We start from the raw sequence: 16,056 nt of genomic DNA on the forward strand, positions 1-16,056 counted from the left end.
AGATAGGAAACAGAATTGCTACAAATGTAATAAAGACAAAGGGGAATATAAACACTTGTTGTGGGAATGCCTGGGTATAAAAGAGTACTGGACTAAAATATTTCGGAAATTACAGAACAGTTCCCCCCTGAAATATGAAGCGTGTATTGACTTTATGATCCTGGGCACCTTCCCAGAGACAAATAAAAATAAAATTGAGCAACTACTCTGGCTCCGGGGCATAGCCCTGGCCAAAATAATAATAGTTAAATATTGGGGCTCCATAAAATACTCAAATTTCCAGGAATGGATAGAGTATATGGACAGGGTAAAGCTTTACGAATACAACCTCGCCTATACGGAAAAAAAAAAAAGCAGTTTGGCAGCGGATATGGGGTAGGTGGAAATTAAAATACCAAATAATAAAAATATTAGATAAGAATAGGTGGGATAACGGTGGCTCCGCAGAAGAAAAGGGGTGGGGGAGGGAGGGTATAAAATAAGAGGGGGATTTGATACATGATGAGAATACGCTGTAATGTATGGAACTGTATTTAGTGATATGATATTCAATTTGATATATTGTAATTTTTCTTTTTGTTATCTCCTTTTGAAAATAAAATAAAATAAAAAAATAAAAAAGGGGCATCTATGGGGCATATTTTACTGGCACATTATTGGGGGGCACTATAGGGGCATCTACTGAGGCCACAAAGAAGGGGTATGTTATATGGGGGGCTCTGTACAGTGGCATTTTATACTGGGACACATTATGTTGGGTACTATGGGGAAGGGGGGAGAGGAGTACTATGGGGCCATCTACGGGGGGGCATTAAAAGGGGTATTTTATGCTTGCAAATTATGGGGGACACTGAGGGCATCTACTGGGGCACTATATAGGGGCATTTTATACTGGTACATTATGGGGGCACTAGGAGGAATGGGGGAGAGGAGCACAATGGGGGCATTTACTGGGGGCACTATATAGGGGTATTTTAAAATGGCAGATTATGGAGGCACTATGGGAACATTAGCATGATTGGGGGCATTACAAGGGGGTATTTTGGCACTGTCTATTATAAGGAGAATTATTACTACTGGGGGGGGGCATTATGGTGAGCTTTATTACTTCCCCATGGTATGATCCCCTAGTAGCAGCACCAGCCTCTCCCTGCTCTGTGACCCCACTGCCCCTTCTCCAAATCCTTATTATGAAATCTTTCTCATTAGGATAAAATACATCAGCTCCACCGAGCCCCCGGCCAAGTGTGGAAGTGGCGTCCGAGATCCCCAAGGGCGAAGCCAAGTAATTGTAAGTTTTCATGTGAAATATGTTTGTTATACACATATAGCATACACTGTGCCACACAATATACCTCTACACTGTGTAGTCTGTTCTATAAAGCACCACATTATTTTCTGTCCACCGCCACAAAACTATTTGGAAGTGCCCCTTCCGACTCGGGAGAGGCACTACCAGATTGTTTTGTGGCGGCTGACAGGCTCTGCATTTATTTTCCCTTAAAACAATGCTGACAAATGTATTGCACATTTAATAGACAGACTAAAGGATACTATACCAAGTGTTTTTGTTTGTAGTTGATCTTTATTATCTCTTGCATATCTTGTGTTTGTGGGGGCCTCATGTTCAAGTTTTGCCTAAGGCCTCACAAAGTCTAGAGCCTCCTCTGCCCCTAGACTCCGTTGAAGTGTCACCATGTGTTGCTGCTCTCCAGAAGGGATGGTAAGATGCACCCCAATGGGAATTAAGTCCATAGAGTCAGGGTCTGGAGTAAACCAGTGTGCTTCTTTACAGGAGAAATTCAGATGCAATAAAATACAGGCAAAGGAGGATCTGAAGGAATAAAGCCAGTAAGTGACCACCATAAAACCGCATAAAGGAGGAAGGAGGAGGTCACTAACGGGCTGAGCATGAAGATGGCTTCTCTTATATGTGGGTTTTTTGATGATTAACAAGAGATATTTTATGTTTGAAACACATATCACATTCTGAACATGAAAATGGCTTCTCCCCTGTGTGTTTTCTCTGATGTACAACTAGAGCTGATTTCTCGTTAAAACATTTCCCACATTCTGAACATGAAAATGGCTTCTCCCCTGTGTGATTTCTCTGATGTACAACAAGATATGATTTACGGTTAAAACATTTCCCACATTCTGAACATGAAAATGGCTTCTCCCCTGTGTGATTTCTCTGATGTACAACTAGAGTTGATTTCTGGTTAAAACATTTCCCACATTCTGAACATGAAAATGGCTTCTCCCCTGTGTGATTTCTCTGATGTACAACAAGAGCTGATTTCCAGTTAAAACATTTCCCACATTCTGAACATGAAAATGGCTTCTCCCCTGTGTGTTTTCTCTGATGTATAACAAGATTTGATTTACATTTAAAACATTTCCCACATTCTGAACATGAAAATGGCTTCTCCCCTATGTGATTTCTCTGATGTACAACTAGAGCTGAATTCTGGTTAAAACATTCCCCACATTCTGAACATAAAAATGGCTTCTCCCCTGTGTGTTTTCTCTGATGTATAACAAGATCTGATTTACGGCTAAAACATTTCCCACATTCTGAACATGAAAATGGCTTCTCCCCTGTGTGAATTCTCTGATGAAGAACAAGATCTGATTTCTGGTTACAACATTTCCCACATTCTGAACATGAAAATGGCTTCTCCCCTGTGTGATTTCTCTGATGTACAACTAGAGCTGATTTCTGGTTAAAACATTCCCCACATTCTGAACATGAAAATGGCTTCTCCCCTGTGTGTTTTCTCTGATGTATAACAAGATCTGATTTACGGCTAAAACATTTCCCACATTCTGAACATGAAAATGGCTTCTCCCCTGTGTGAATTCTCTGATGAAGAACAAGATCTGATTTCTGGTTAAACCATTTTCCACATTCTGAACATGAAAATAGCTTCTCCCCTGTGTGATTTCTCTGATGTATAACAAGATATGATTTACGGCTAAAACATTTCCCACATTCTGAACATGAAAATGGCTTCTCCCCTGTGTGTTTTCTCTGATGTATAAGAAGATATGATTTACATTTAAAACATTTCCCACATTCTGAACATGAAAATGGCTTCTCCCCTATGTGAAATCTCTGATGCACAACTAGAGCTGATTTCTGGTTAAAACATTTCCCACATTCTGAACATGAAAATGGCTTCTCCCCTGTGTGTTTTCTCTGATGTCTACCAAGACCTGATTTACATTTAAAACATTTCCCACATTCTGAACATGAAAATGGCTTCTCCCCTGTGTGAACTTTCTGATGTCTATCAAGACCTGATTTACATTTAAAACATTTCCCACATTCTGAACATGAAAATGGCTTCTCCCCTGTGTGAACTGTCTGATGTCTATCAAGATCTGATTTACATTTAAAACATTTCCCACATTCTGAACATGAAAATGGCTTCTCCCCTGTGTGAACTGTCTGATGTCTATCAAGACTTGATTTACATTTAAAACATTTCACACATTCTGAACATGAAAATGGCTTCTCCCCTGTGTGAACTGTCTGATGTCTATCAAGATCTGATTTACATTTAAAACATTTCCCACATTCTGAACATGAAAATGGCTTCTCCCCTGTGTGAACTGTCTGATGTCTATCAAGACTTGATTTATATTTAAAACATTTCCCACATTCTGAACATGAAAATGGCTTCTCTTTTACGTGAGCCGTTTGATGTTTAGCACTTCTTCTGTGGCTTTTATTCTGTGTTACAGTCTGTGATGAATCAGAAGATCGGACCTGTTTAAAATAATCAAATGATGCATTGTTGCTGTGATTGGATGAGGGTATATCTTGCATATTGGCATGCTCTTCAAATGTATCTCGTGTGATACCACAATCATCTACTTCAAAATCTGCAAATACCAGATGTTTCTCTAAGTTCCTGGTATAGTCATCTGCCAAGAACAAAACACATTTTATTATTGATGAATAACATTAAAATTGTATTGAAGTTTTATAACTTTTCCAATAAAAAATCCACAGAAAGTACAAAGTATAGCACACAATTAGAATATCAACTGACTAAAACTGTGATGGACAAACAGACCACAATCTAATAGTAGACCAAGGGGCATAACTAGAGAATGCTGGCTCCCACCTTGAGCAACTTCCCTGCAACCCCCACCCAGTCAGTCATTTAAAAGATATATAAATAAAATATTTCCTAGCGCTGGACAAGAGGCGACGAATCCCCTCTTAGTGCCCCACAAAATAGTTATCTCCCCTCAGTGTCCCTTTCACAGTGAAATTCCCTATTAGTGCCCTCTTCACAGTATTGATGCTCCCTAAGTGCCCCCACTCAGTAAAATGTCTTCTTGATGTCTTTAAACAGCAGTTATGCCCCCTAAGTGCCCCTACACAGTAGTTATGCCCCCTGTAAGGGATCGTCTCTTTTCAGGGGGTCACACTCAGATATCTCACCAGACAACAGATTTTCATGTCCAAACTGCATTTATTTTGATAGTCTTCTTATAAAGGATAGTCCAATTATACATCACTGGGTGGGGTGAGGTTCCCGCACCGCCAACACTTAAAACACAAATAAACGTCTGCCCGTCTAGGTGCTACCTAAACACAATACGTCCCTACCTCACTCATAGAGCTCAGTTCACACATGGACAACATATGCGGCTTTCCTCCGCCAACATCAATACTACAGCCTCAAGGCTGTGGCAACTCCAGTACCCTTTGGGGGAGTGTGGCCCAGTAGTCCTCCAGACGTTGGGCGTGCAACCCTCGTTCTTTAGGTGTCGCTAGGTCCTCCAAACCTCAGGCTATTCAAAGCCTTGTGACCCTCAGTCCTCCTGACTCAGACCACACACAGAGCCTCTGCTTCACAAAACAGTATCGCTCTCCCTCCTCGGACTGACCTACTCTGAGGCGCTTTATGCAAGCCTGATTACAGCAGGCCTCACCTTTGATCACCTCAGGTAGAAAGGAAAACCCGTATTGGAAGGGTGTGGACTGGGAACTCCCTCTACCAAGCCTAGCCACCAGTCCAAGTGAAATCCAGCCCAGAAAATGTCTACAGAAATGTCTCAGCAAACTATGCTTTGCAGAGACTACTGCCACTCTCTGAATTTTATCTCTCACCCATCTGAGGTACCTGAAGTGGGACAACACACCTTCCAGCTAGGGTTGTTGCGGGTATCGAAATTTCGATACCCAATCGATACTTTTGTCCCGGTATCGATACGATACCAGGATTTCTGTTTTTTCGATACTGGGCTGCGCTTCTGCGCAGTCTAGTATCTCTTAACATGAGCGCGCTGCTATCGGCGCAGTCATGTTCTCTCAGCAGCACGGGGAGAAGGAAGCTGTCCTCCTCCCTCCTCCCCCCTGTGCTGCTGCCACCAATGAGAAGAGAGGGGGGGAGGAGGGGCGGGCGCACTGCGCCACAAATGAGAAGAGAGGGGCGGTCGCACTGCGCCACCAATTATAGGACTATTCCCACATAGAGCGACGCACAGCGATGTCTCAGCACTCACAATTATTCCTGGTCGCCGCTCCGTTCGCCCGCAGTGCCCCATTACTGTCTCCTCTCCTGCTCCACATGCTGCTGATTACTATCGGAGCGATGTGGAGGAGACATCAGCTTCACTAGTGGGCGTTCCTTCTCCCTGCGCTGCGATTGGACAGCGCTACAGACAGGGAGAAGGAACGCCCACTAGTGAAGCTGAGGTCTCCTCCCCATCGCTCTGATAGTAATCAGCATGTGGAGCAGGAGAGGAGACAGTAATGGGGCACTGCGGGCGAACGGAGCGGCGCCCAGGACTAATAGTAAGTGCTGGGACATCGCTGGGCGCCGCTCTGTGTAGCCTGATACTTAGTCTGGACCCAGGAAAAGTAGTCAGTCAGTCTTTAACACAATACAGGAGGCGGGTGCCGGCAGCAGAATCGCATTGCCGGCACCCTGCCCTGACAGGGAGCTGCGATCAGCGCCAGTTAACCCCTCAGGTGCGGCGCCTAAGGGGTTAACTGCCGCTGATCTGCCAGTACCCGCCTCCTGTATAAAGGGGAAATTATCATTGGTGGTGCAGTGTGCCCCCCCTCAACCCCCCATCCCTTTAAAATCATTGGTGGCACAGTGCGCCGGCCCCTCTCAACCCCCCAGTATTAAAATCATTGGTGGCAGTGGCCACAGGGTCCTCTCCCCTCCCCCTCATTGGTGGTGCAGTGGCAGCTTCTGATCGGAGCCCCAGCTGTGTAAGCCTGGGGCTCCGATCGGTTACCATGGCAGCCAGGACGCTACAGAAGCCCTGGCTGCCATGGTAACATCCCTGATGCTGTGTGCACAAAGCACAGAGCAGCAGGGACAGTGTGAAGTCCTATTCACCCTGATAGAGATCTATCAGGCTGAATAGGACAAGGGATGAAAGATCCCAGGTTCTAGCCCCTAAGGGGGGAAATAGTTATTAAATAAAAAGTGTAAAAAAATAAAAATAAAAATAAAAAAAAAACACCACCAAAATATGAAGTATAAATCACCCCCTTTTCCCAATTTCACATATAAAATATATAAATAATAAACATATTACATATCGCCATGTCAGAAAAGTCCAAACTATTAAAATATAAAAAAAAATCTAGGTGGTAAACTCCGGAACAGAAAAAATAAATAAAAACTGCGTGATTCGCCATTTTTTAAAATGCGGAATGCACGTGGCTTTTTTGGTTTATTTTTTTCGCGTGGTATCGAATGGTATTGAGTATCGCAATACTTTTTCATGGTATTGAAACAGAATAAAAAATTTGGTATCGCAACAACTCTACTTCCAGCACTGTTCACATTATTACATCCCTTTGTGCGCCCCCTGCAGTAGTGCTGTCCCTTAGTGTCCCCTTTACATCAGTGAAGCTCCTATACTGTGAATAAAGTTAAAGTAATACCGAGCACATCATGATCTTCCCAGCAGCAGACAAATATCTGGTGTTCAGTGGTGGACACACTCAGCTTTTCATGGCCAAATTTTTAACGGCCATTATTTGAGGATGATTTATTTATTTAATTACCAACCCATGAAGTATACATAATGTCCCCCATAGCGGCCTCAGTTAGCAATAATGTCCCCCAGTAATGATAATGTTAATAATGTGTAGGGTTTTGTTTTTATGGGGGGGAAAAAATTACTCCTCTTATCCACATGCACGTGTAGAGAAAAGTCGCTCTTTGTTTGGTGCTAAAGGACCTACACTCTCAGTGGGATGATGTCACCATGCGCTCCTAAGCAATAATGCTGGGAGAGCATGGTGATGTCATCACGTTGATAGCACAGGTGCTTCAGCACCAAGAGATACTGCCTTGTGTGTGCAAGCGGATAAGGCAATTTATTTTTATTTTAACCCCTGAATGGCCATTTTCCACTAGTGTACCCATTTTAACTTGCCATTACATGGATGCTCTCCTGTCTAAATGACCATTCAAAATAGTCCCATTGATTTACATGGGGTCCATCTGGCAATGAAAACGGCCACAAATAGGACATGTCCTATTTTTCACAACTACGATTCACTCGCCTTAGAAAAAAATGACCACATGATTAGCGCCATTGAGTTCAATTCATTCTAAAACCAGCTGTGTGCCATTTTTTACTGCTGTGTGAATGTAGCCTTATCCTGCAGCCTTTCCCGATTACACAAACTACATTTGTGGTCGAGGCTAAATACGAAACTTGGGCAGCGTGCCTGCCTGGAACCTAAACCGGCTGGGGTGTGCCTGGAGCCGGGTATGAGAGTAGCCTAAAAGGGGGCTATCCTAAGGAGGACCCTTGAAATGAAGGGAATGGGTGGGTGGGACCAAGAACCGGAACGCCCACTGTGATGAGATAAGTGGGGGTTTAAAAAGGCTCAAGCCCCTCCCACAAATGCAGGCTGAACCTCAGCCTTAACAACTTGTGGTCGAGGCTAAATACGAAACTTGGGCAGCGTGCCTGCCTGGAACCTAAACCGGCTGGGGTGTGCCTGGAGCCGGGTATGAGAGTAGCCTAAAAGGGGGCAAAAATGACAACAATAGTTAAGGTGCAAGACTTTATTACCTTATAACACCAAAGACCGAAATGCCTGCGAAATCTCCACCTGCGGGTTAGGTATGTATCTGGCGAAGCAAGATGAGCGCCATCTCCCCATTTTTCGGATGACATGGGCGGGAACCTCCCGCCGGGAAGCCGCGGAGGCTGCACCAATGCGGCAGGAATGACCGGATATCGCTCCTGAGTCCAATCCCAAGCCAGCAGCCACCGTGCGGATGTGGCTGACGAATTGCGCCGTGGTGAGAGCTCCCTTCAGATGGGGTAGCAGAGGGCTGTGAGGTGGCGCATCCCGGAGGGCGAGGATGAGCCGGTCAAATACCTGTATCGAGCACCATTCATTGCTAGTGGGAAAAAACTGGACCTCCACAGGGGGGCCAGTTTGACTGGTTTTGGTGGTAATTATCTTCAGCGCGTAATGGTCAATAACCCTCACCAGCTGCTCTCTGTGCAGGCTGCACCGTCCCGCCGTACCGCACGTGAACTCGCCTGGCCTAAGGAAGCCGTAAAATGCTAAGTACATGGCAGCTTTGATGACCAAGCTGGGAAAGGGCCCAAAAGGAGCACCATCCAGGGCTGAAGATAATTTCCGGAACATCTCCCCCGTGACGCCCTGCCTGCGGGACGGGGAATTTGACCCACCTTTCTGGACCCCCCGCAAGGTGGCCTTGACTGCATGCACAGAAAAAATGGACCCGCCCCCCGGGTTGCGGAGCATGGTGTGGTGTTAGACGCCCGCTAGGTACAACTTAATGGTGTTGTAGGAGAGGTGTAACTGGTGGTGGCAATGGGCGATGAAGGCCATGATGTAAGGAATGTCTGCCAGGCCAGCCTGCGGGTGCAGACGTGAAAACTCCTGGAAGGTTTTCAGGCCTGAAAGGTAGTTCCTGGCCGTGTTTGGGGCAAGGGACAGCTGCGCCAGGTCCCTTGCTGACGAGACGAGTATGCCTAGTCCATTGTCAGGGAACTGAAGGGCGGGGTGGGAAATCTGCGTGGCTCGGCCTCCGGCATGACCTGGAAGAAAAGTTCGAAATTAAATCTGGACAGCGCGTCGGCTGCTATATTCCTTTTCCCCGGGATGTGGCTACAATGCACGTGGAAGTTATGTGACAGGGCCAGTCAAACCAGCTGGCACAACAGCGCCATGATCTTGGGGGACTTGGCCCTGCCCTTGGCCAAGATGTCGACCAAGGCCTGGTTATCTGTCACAAACATCACCGGTAAGTTAGCCCAGAGGTGGCCCCATGCCTGAGCCGCTGCCACAATGGGGTACAATTCCAACAGAGAGGAGGTGCGGATGGATTCAGCCTCCTCTAAGATGGCACTGGGCCAACGATCCGCTAGCCACTGGGCACCCCAAATGGCTGCGTAGCCGCAAGATGCAGCTGCGTCTGAAAAAATGGTCGGGCAGGAGGAAGACCAAGGCGATACGAAAAAGGAGACGCCGTTCCATCGGGACAGGAACAACTCCCACATAGCCAGGTCCGCCATGGCCTGGCCGTCCAATCGGATGATGCTGTCCTATCCGGGTGCCGAGGGAAGAAGCTGAAGCAGCCTTGACACAAAGGTTCTCCCCTGGGGCATAATCCTGGAGGCAAAGTTGAGCCGCCCCAGAAGAGACTGCAACTAGAGTTGAGCGGACACCTGGATGTTCGGGTTCGAGAAGTTCGGCCGAACTTCCCGGAAATGTTCGGGTTCGGGATCCGAACCCGATCCGAACTTCGTCCCGAACCCCATTGAAGTCAATGGGGACACTAACTTTTCGGCACTAAAAAGGCTGTAAAACAGCCCAGGAAAGGGCTAGAGGGCTGCAAAAGGCAGCAACATGTAGGTAAATCCCATGCAAACAAATGTGGATAGGGAAATGAATAAAAATAAAATAAATAAAAATTAACCAATATCAATTGGAGAGAGGTCCCATAGCAGAGAATCTGGCTTCACGTCACCCACCACTGGAACAGTCCATTCTCAGATATTTAGGCCCAGCACCCAGGCAGAGGAGAGAGGTCCCGTAACAGAGAATCTGGCTTCATGTCAGCAGAGAATCAGTCTGCATGTCATAGCAGAGAATCAGGCTTCACGTCAGTCACCACTGCAACAGTCCATTGGTATATATTTAGGCCCAGCACCCAGGCAGAGGAGAGAGGTCCCGTAACAGAGGATCTGGCTTCATGTCAGCAGAGAATCAGTCTGCATGTCATAGCAGAGAATCAGGCTTCACGTCAGCCACCACTGCAACAGTCCATTGGCATATATTTAGGCCCAGCACCCAGGCAGAGGAGAGAGGTCCCGTAACAGAGGATCTGGCTTCATGTCAGCAGAGAATCAGTCTGCATGGCATAGCAGAGAATCAGGCTTCATGTCAGCCACCACTGCAACAGTCCATTGGCATATATTTAGGCCCAGCACCCAGGCAGAGGAGAGAGGTCCCGTAACAGAGGATCTGGCTTCATGTCAGCAGAGAATCAGTCTGCATGTCATAGCAGAGAATCAGGCTTCATGTCAGCCACCACTGCAACAGTCCATTGACATATATTTAGGCCCAGCACCCAGACAGAGGAGAGGTTCATTCAACTTTGGGAAGCCTCGCAATATAATGGTAAAATGAAAATAAAAATAGGATTGAATGAGGAAGTGCCCTGGAGTACAATAATATATGGTTAAGGGGAGGTAGTTAATGTCTACTCTGCACAAGGGATGGACAGGTCCTGTGGGATCCATGCCTGGTTCATTGTTATGAACGTCAGCTTGTCCACATTGGCTGTAGACAGGCGGCTGCGTTTGTCTGTAATGACGCCCCCTGCCATGCTGAATACACGTTCAGACAAAATGCTGGCCGCCGGGCAGGCCAGCACCTCCAAGGCATAAAAGGCTAGCTCTGGCCACGTGGACAATTTAGAGACCCAGAAGTTGAATGGGGCCGAACCATCAGTCAGTACGTGGAGGGGTGTGCACACGTACTGTTCCACCATGTTAGTGAAATGTTGCCTCCTGCTAACACGTTGCGTATCAGGTGGTGGTGCAGTTAGCTGTGGCGTGTTGACAAAACTTTTCCACATCTCTGCCATGCTAACCCTGCCCTCAGAGGAGCTGGCCGTGACACAGCTGCCTTGGCGACCTCTTGCTCCTCCTCTGCCTTGGCCTTCCACTTGTTCCCGTGACATTTGGGAATGCTCTCAGTAGCGCTTCTACCAACGTGCACTTGTACACGCGCATCTTCCTATCACGCTCCAGTGCAGGAAGTAAGGTGGGCACATTGTCTTTGTACCGTGGATCCAGCAGGGTGGCAACCCAGTAGTCCGCACACGTTAAAATGTGGGCAACTCTGCTGTTGTTGCGCAGGCACTGCAGCATGTAGTCGCTCATGTGTGCCAGGCTGCCCAGGGGTAAGGACAAGCTGTCCTCTGTGGGAGGCGTATCGTCATCGTCCTGCCTTTCCCCCCAGCCACGCACCAGTGACGGGCCCGAGCTGCGTTGGGTGCCACCCCGCTGTGACCATGCTTCATCCTCATCCTCCTCCTCCTCCAGTAGTGGGCCCTGGCTGGCCACATTTGTACCTGGCCTCTGCTGTTGCCAAAAACCACCCTCTGAGTCACTTCGAAGAGACTGGCCTGAAAGTGCTAAAAATGACCCCTCTTCCTCCTCCTCCTCCTGGGCCACCTTCTCTTCCATCATCGCCCTAAGTGTTTTCTCAAGGAGACATAGAAGTGGTATTGTAACGCTGATAACGGCGTCATCGCCACTGGCCATGTTGGTGGAGTACTCGAAACAGCGCAACAGGGCACACAGGTCTCGCATGGAGGCCCAGTCATTGGTGGTGAAGTGGTGCTGTTCCGTAGTGCGACTGACCCGTGCGTGCTGCAGCTGAAACTCCACTATGGCCTGCTGCTGCTCGCACAGTCTGTCCAGCATGTGCAAGGTGGAGTTCCACCTGGTGGGCACGTCGCATATGAGGCGGTGAGCGGGAAGGCCGAAGTTACGCTGTAGCGCAGACAGGCGAGCAGCAGCAGGATGTGAACGCCGGAAGCGCGAACAGACGGCCCGCACTTTATGCAGCAGCTCTGACATGTCGGGGTAGTTGTGAATGAACTTCTGCACCACCAAATTCAGCACATGCGCCAAGCAAGGGATGTGTGTCAAACCGGCTAGTCCCAGAGCTGCAACGAGATTTCGCCCATTATCGCACACCACCAGGCCGGGCTTGAGGCTCACCGGCAGCAACCACTCGTCGGTCTGTTGTTCTATACCCTGCCACAACTCCTGTGCGGTGTGGGGCCTGTCCCCCAAACATATGAGTTTCAGAATGGCCTGCTGACGTTTACCCCGGGCTGTGCTGAAGTTGGTGGTGAAGGTGTGTGGCTGACTGGATGAGCAGGTGGAAGAAGAGGAGGAGGAAGCCGAGTAGGAGGAGGTGGCAACAGAAGGCAAAGAATGTTGCCCTGTGATCCTTGGCGGCGGAAGGATGTGCGCCAAACAGCTCTCCGCCTGGGGCCCAGCTGCCACTACATTTACCCAGTGTGCAGTTAGAGAGATATAGCGTCCCTGGCCGTGCTTACTGGTCCACGTATCTGTGGTTAGGTGGACCTTGCCACAGATGGCGTTGCGCAGTGCACACTTGATTTTATCGGATACTTGGTTGTGCAGGGAAGGCACGGCTCTCTTGGAGAAGTAGTGCCGGCTGGGAACAACATACTGTGGGACAGCAAGCGACATGAGCGGTTTGAAGCCGTCTGTGTCCACCAGCCTTAATGACAGCATTTCATAGGCCAGTAGTTTAGAAATGCTGGCATTCAGGGCCAGGGATCGAGGGTGGCTAGGTGGGAATTTACGCTTTCTCTCAAATGTTTGTGAGATGGAGAGCTGAACGCTGCCGTGTGACATGGTTGAGATGCTTGGTGACGGAGGTGGTGGTGGTGGTACATCCCCTGTTTGCTAAGCGGCAGGTGCCAATGTTCCTCCAGAGGCGGAGGAAGAGGCCGAGGCGGCAGCAGCAGAAGAGGCAGAGGTGGCAGCAGCAGAAGAGGCCGAGGCGGCAGCAGCAGAAGAGGCTGAGGCGGCAGCAGCAGAAGAGGTAGCAGGGGGAGCCTGAGTGACTTCCTTGTTTTTAAGGTGTTTACTCCACTGCAGTTCATGCTTTGCATGCAGGTGCCTGGTCATGCAGGTTGTGCTAAGGTTCAGAACGTTAATGCCTCGCTTCAGGCTCTGATGGCATAGCGTGCAAACCACTCGGGTCTTGTCGTCAGCACATTGTTTGAAGAAGTGCCATGCCAGGGAACTCCTTGAAGCTGCCTTTGGGGTGCTCGGTCCCAGATGGCGGCGGTCAGTAGCAGGCGGAGTCTCTTGGCGGCGGGTGTTCTGCTTTTGCCACGCTGTTGGCTCGGTCTCACCACTGCCTCTTCCTCCGAACTGTGAAAGTCAGTGGCACGACCTTCATTCCATGTGGGGTCTAGGACCTCATCGTCCCCTGCATCGTCTTCCACCCAGTCTTGATCCCTTACCTCCTGTTCAGTCTGCACACTGCAGAAAGACGCAGCAGTTGGCACCTGTGTTTCGTCATCATCAGAGACATGCTGAGGTGGTATTCCCATGTCCTCATCATCAGGAAACATAAGTGGTTGTGCGTCAGTGCATTCTATGTCTTCCACCGCTGGGGAAGGGCTGGGTGGATGCCCTTGGGAAACCCTGCCAGCGGAGTCTTCAAACAGCATAAGAGACTGCTGCATAACTTGAGGCTCAGACAGTTTCCCTGGTATGCATGGGGGTGATGTGACAGACTGATGGGCTTGGTTTTCAGGCGCCATCTGTGCGCTTTCTGCAGATGACTGGGTGGGAGATAATGTGAACGTGCTAGATCCACTGTCGGCCACCCAATTGACTAATGCCTGTACCTGCTCAGGCCTTACCATCCTTAGAACGGCATTGGGCCCCACCAAATATCGCTGTAAATTATGGCGGCTACTGGGACCTGAGGTAGTTGGTACACTAGGACGTGTGGCTGTGGCAGAACGGCCACGTCCTCTCCCAGCACCAGAGGGTCCACTAACACCACCACGACCATGTCCGCGTCCTTTACTAGATGTTTTCCTCATTGTTATCGTTCACCACAACAACAAAAATATTATTTGACCCAATGTATTGAATTCAAATTCAGGCCTTTTTTTTTACAGACACCTAACACTATCTGGCTATCTATTTAGGTACCGTATTACACTAATACAGGCACAGCAGTAACGACAGATTTAGCAGGATAAAAATTTGAGGCCTAGTATTTAGGCGCTGGGTGACAGGTATACGTTTTACGGACAGAATTAGACTTGGAAATGCACAGTAGCGTGTGTGTGAAGTTATTCAGAATGACCCTATGTGCACCTTGAATCTGATATACCCTTTTAGGGATATATTTTAAATAGCTCTGATACAGCAGAAACCACTAAATTAGGAAATTGCTAAATTGAGAATTGTATTTCAACCCAGAACAAACAATGTGTTTTGACGGACACTAAATAACTTGACCAACCGCACCAGTAACGACAGATAGCTGGATATAAATTTGAGGCCTTGTACTTAGGCGCTGGGTGACAGGTATACGTTTACTGACAGAATTAGACTGGGATATGGCCAAAAAATTACCACACTATTGCTGGTTAAATGCACTTGGTGTGACAGCTTGACCAACCACACTACTGAGGGTTAAATGCACTTGGTGCCAGGCGCAGCTTGCCCCTGATGTAGTATATGGCCAAAAAAATAAACAGACTATTGCTGGTTGAATGCACTTGGTGTGACAGCTTCACCCTGATGTAGGATTTAGCCAAAAAACAACCACACCATTGAGGGTTAAATGCACTTGGTGACAGCTTGCCCCTGATGTAGTACAGGTCCTTCTCAAAAAATTAGCATATTGTGATAAATTTCATTTTTTTCTGTAATGTACTGATAAACATTAGACTTTGCTATATTTTAGATTCATTACACACAACTGAAGTAGTTCAAGCTTTTTATTGTTTTAATATTGATGATTTGGGCATACAGCTCATGAAAACCCAAATTTCCTATCTCCAAAAATTAGCATATTTCATCCGACCAATAAAAGAAAAGTGTTTTTAATACAAAAAAAGTCAACCTTCAAATAATTATGTTCAGTTATGCACTCAATACTTGGTCGGGAATCCTTTTGCAGAAATGACTGCTTCAATGCGGCGTGGCATGGAGGCAATCAGCCTGTGGCACTGCTGAGGTGTTATGGAGGCCCAGGATGCTTCGATAGCGGCCTTAAGCTCATCCAGAGTGTTGGGTCTTGCGTCTCTCAACTTTCTCTTCCCAATATCCCACAGATTCTCTATGGGGTTCAGGTCAGGAGAGTTGGCAGGCCAATTGAGCACAGTAATACCATGGTCAGTAAACCATTTACCAGTGGTTTTGGCACTGTGAGCAGGTGCCAGGTAGTGCTGAAAAATGAAATCTTCATCTCCATAAAGCTTTTCAGCAGATGGAAGCATGAAGTGCTCCAAAATCTCCTGATAGCTAGCTGCATTGACCCTGCCCTTGATAAAACACAGTGGACCAACACCAGCAACTGACATGGCCCCCCAGACCATCACTGACTGTGGGTACTTGACACTGGACTTCAGGCATTTTGGCATTTCCCTCTCCCCAGTCTTCCTCCAGACTCTGGCACCTTGATTTCCGAATGACATGCAAAATTTGCTTTCATCCGAAAAAAGTACTTTGGACCACTGAGCAACAGTCCAGTGCTGCTTCTCTGTAGCCCAGGTCAGGCGCTTCTGCCGCTGTTTCTGGTTCAAAAGTGGCTGTAGCCCATTTCCTGCACACGCCTGTACACGGTGGCTCTGGATGTTTCTACTCCAGACTCAGTCCACTGCTTCCGCAGGTCCCCCAAGGTCTGGAATCGGTCCTTCTCCACAATCTTCCTCAGGGTCCGGTCACCTCTTCTCGTTGTGCAGCGTTTTCTGCCACACTTTTTCCTTCCCA

At 47.8% G+C, this 16,056-nt stretch overlaps 1 protein-coding gene across 1 annotated transcript in view; it reads right to left on the bottom strand.

Annotated features, from left to right (window-relative positions):
* Window positions 1-1,589: 1,589 nt before the first annotated feature.
* The window catches only part of LOC122940409 (oocyte zinc finger protein XlCOF6-like), a 73,510-nt gene continuing 59,043 nt past the window's right edge, over window positions 1,590-16,056 (bottom strand). Inside the window, exon 6 of the mRNA XM_044297078.1 lies at window positions 1,590-3,933. Within this exon, the coding sequence (XP_044153013.1) occupies window positions 1,928-3,933 (2,006 nt within the window). The 3' untranslated portion in view covers window positions 1,590-1,927. The remainder of the gene's footprint in view (window positions 3,934-16,056) is intronic.

This window comes from Bufo gargarizans, chromosome 6, assembly GCF_014858855.1.
Source record: "Bufo gargarizans isolate SCDJY-AF-19 chromosome 6, ASM1485885v1, whole genome shotgun sequence".
NCBI lineage: Eukaryota > Metazoa > Chordata > Amphibia > Anura > Bufonidae > Bufo > Bufo gargarizans.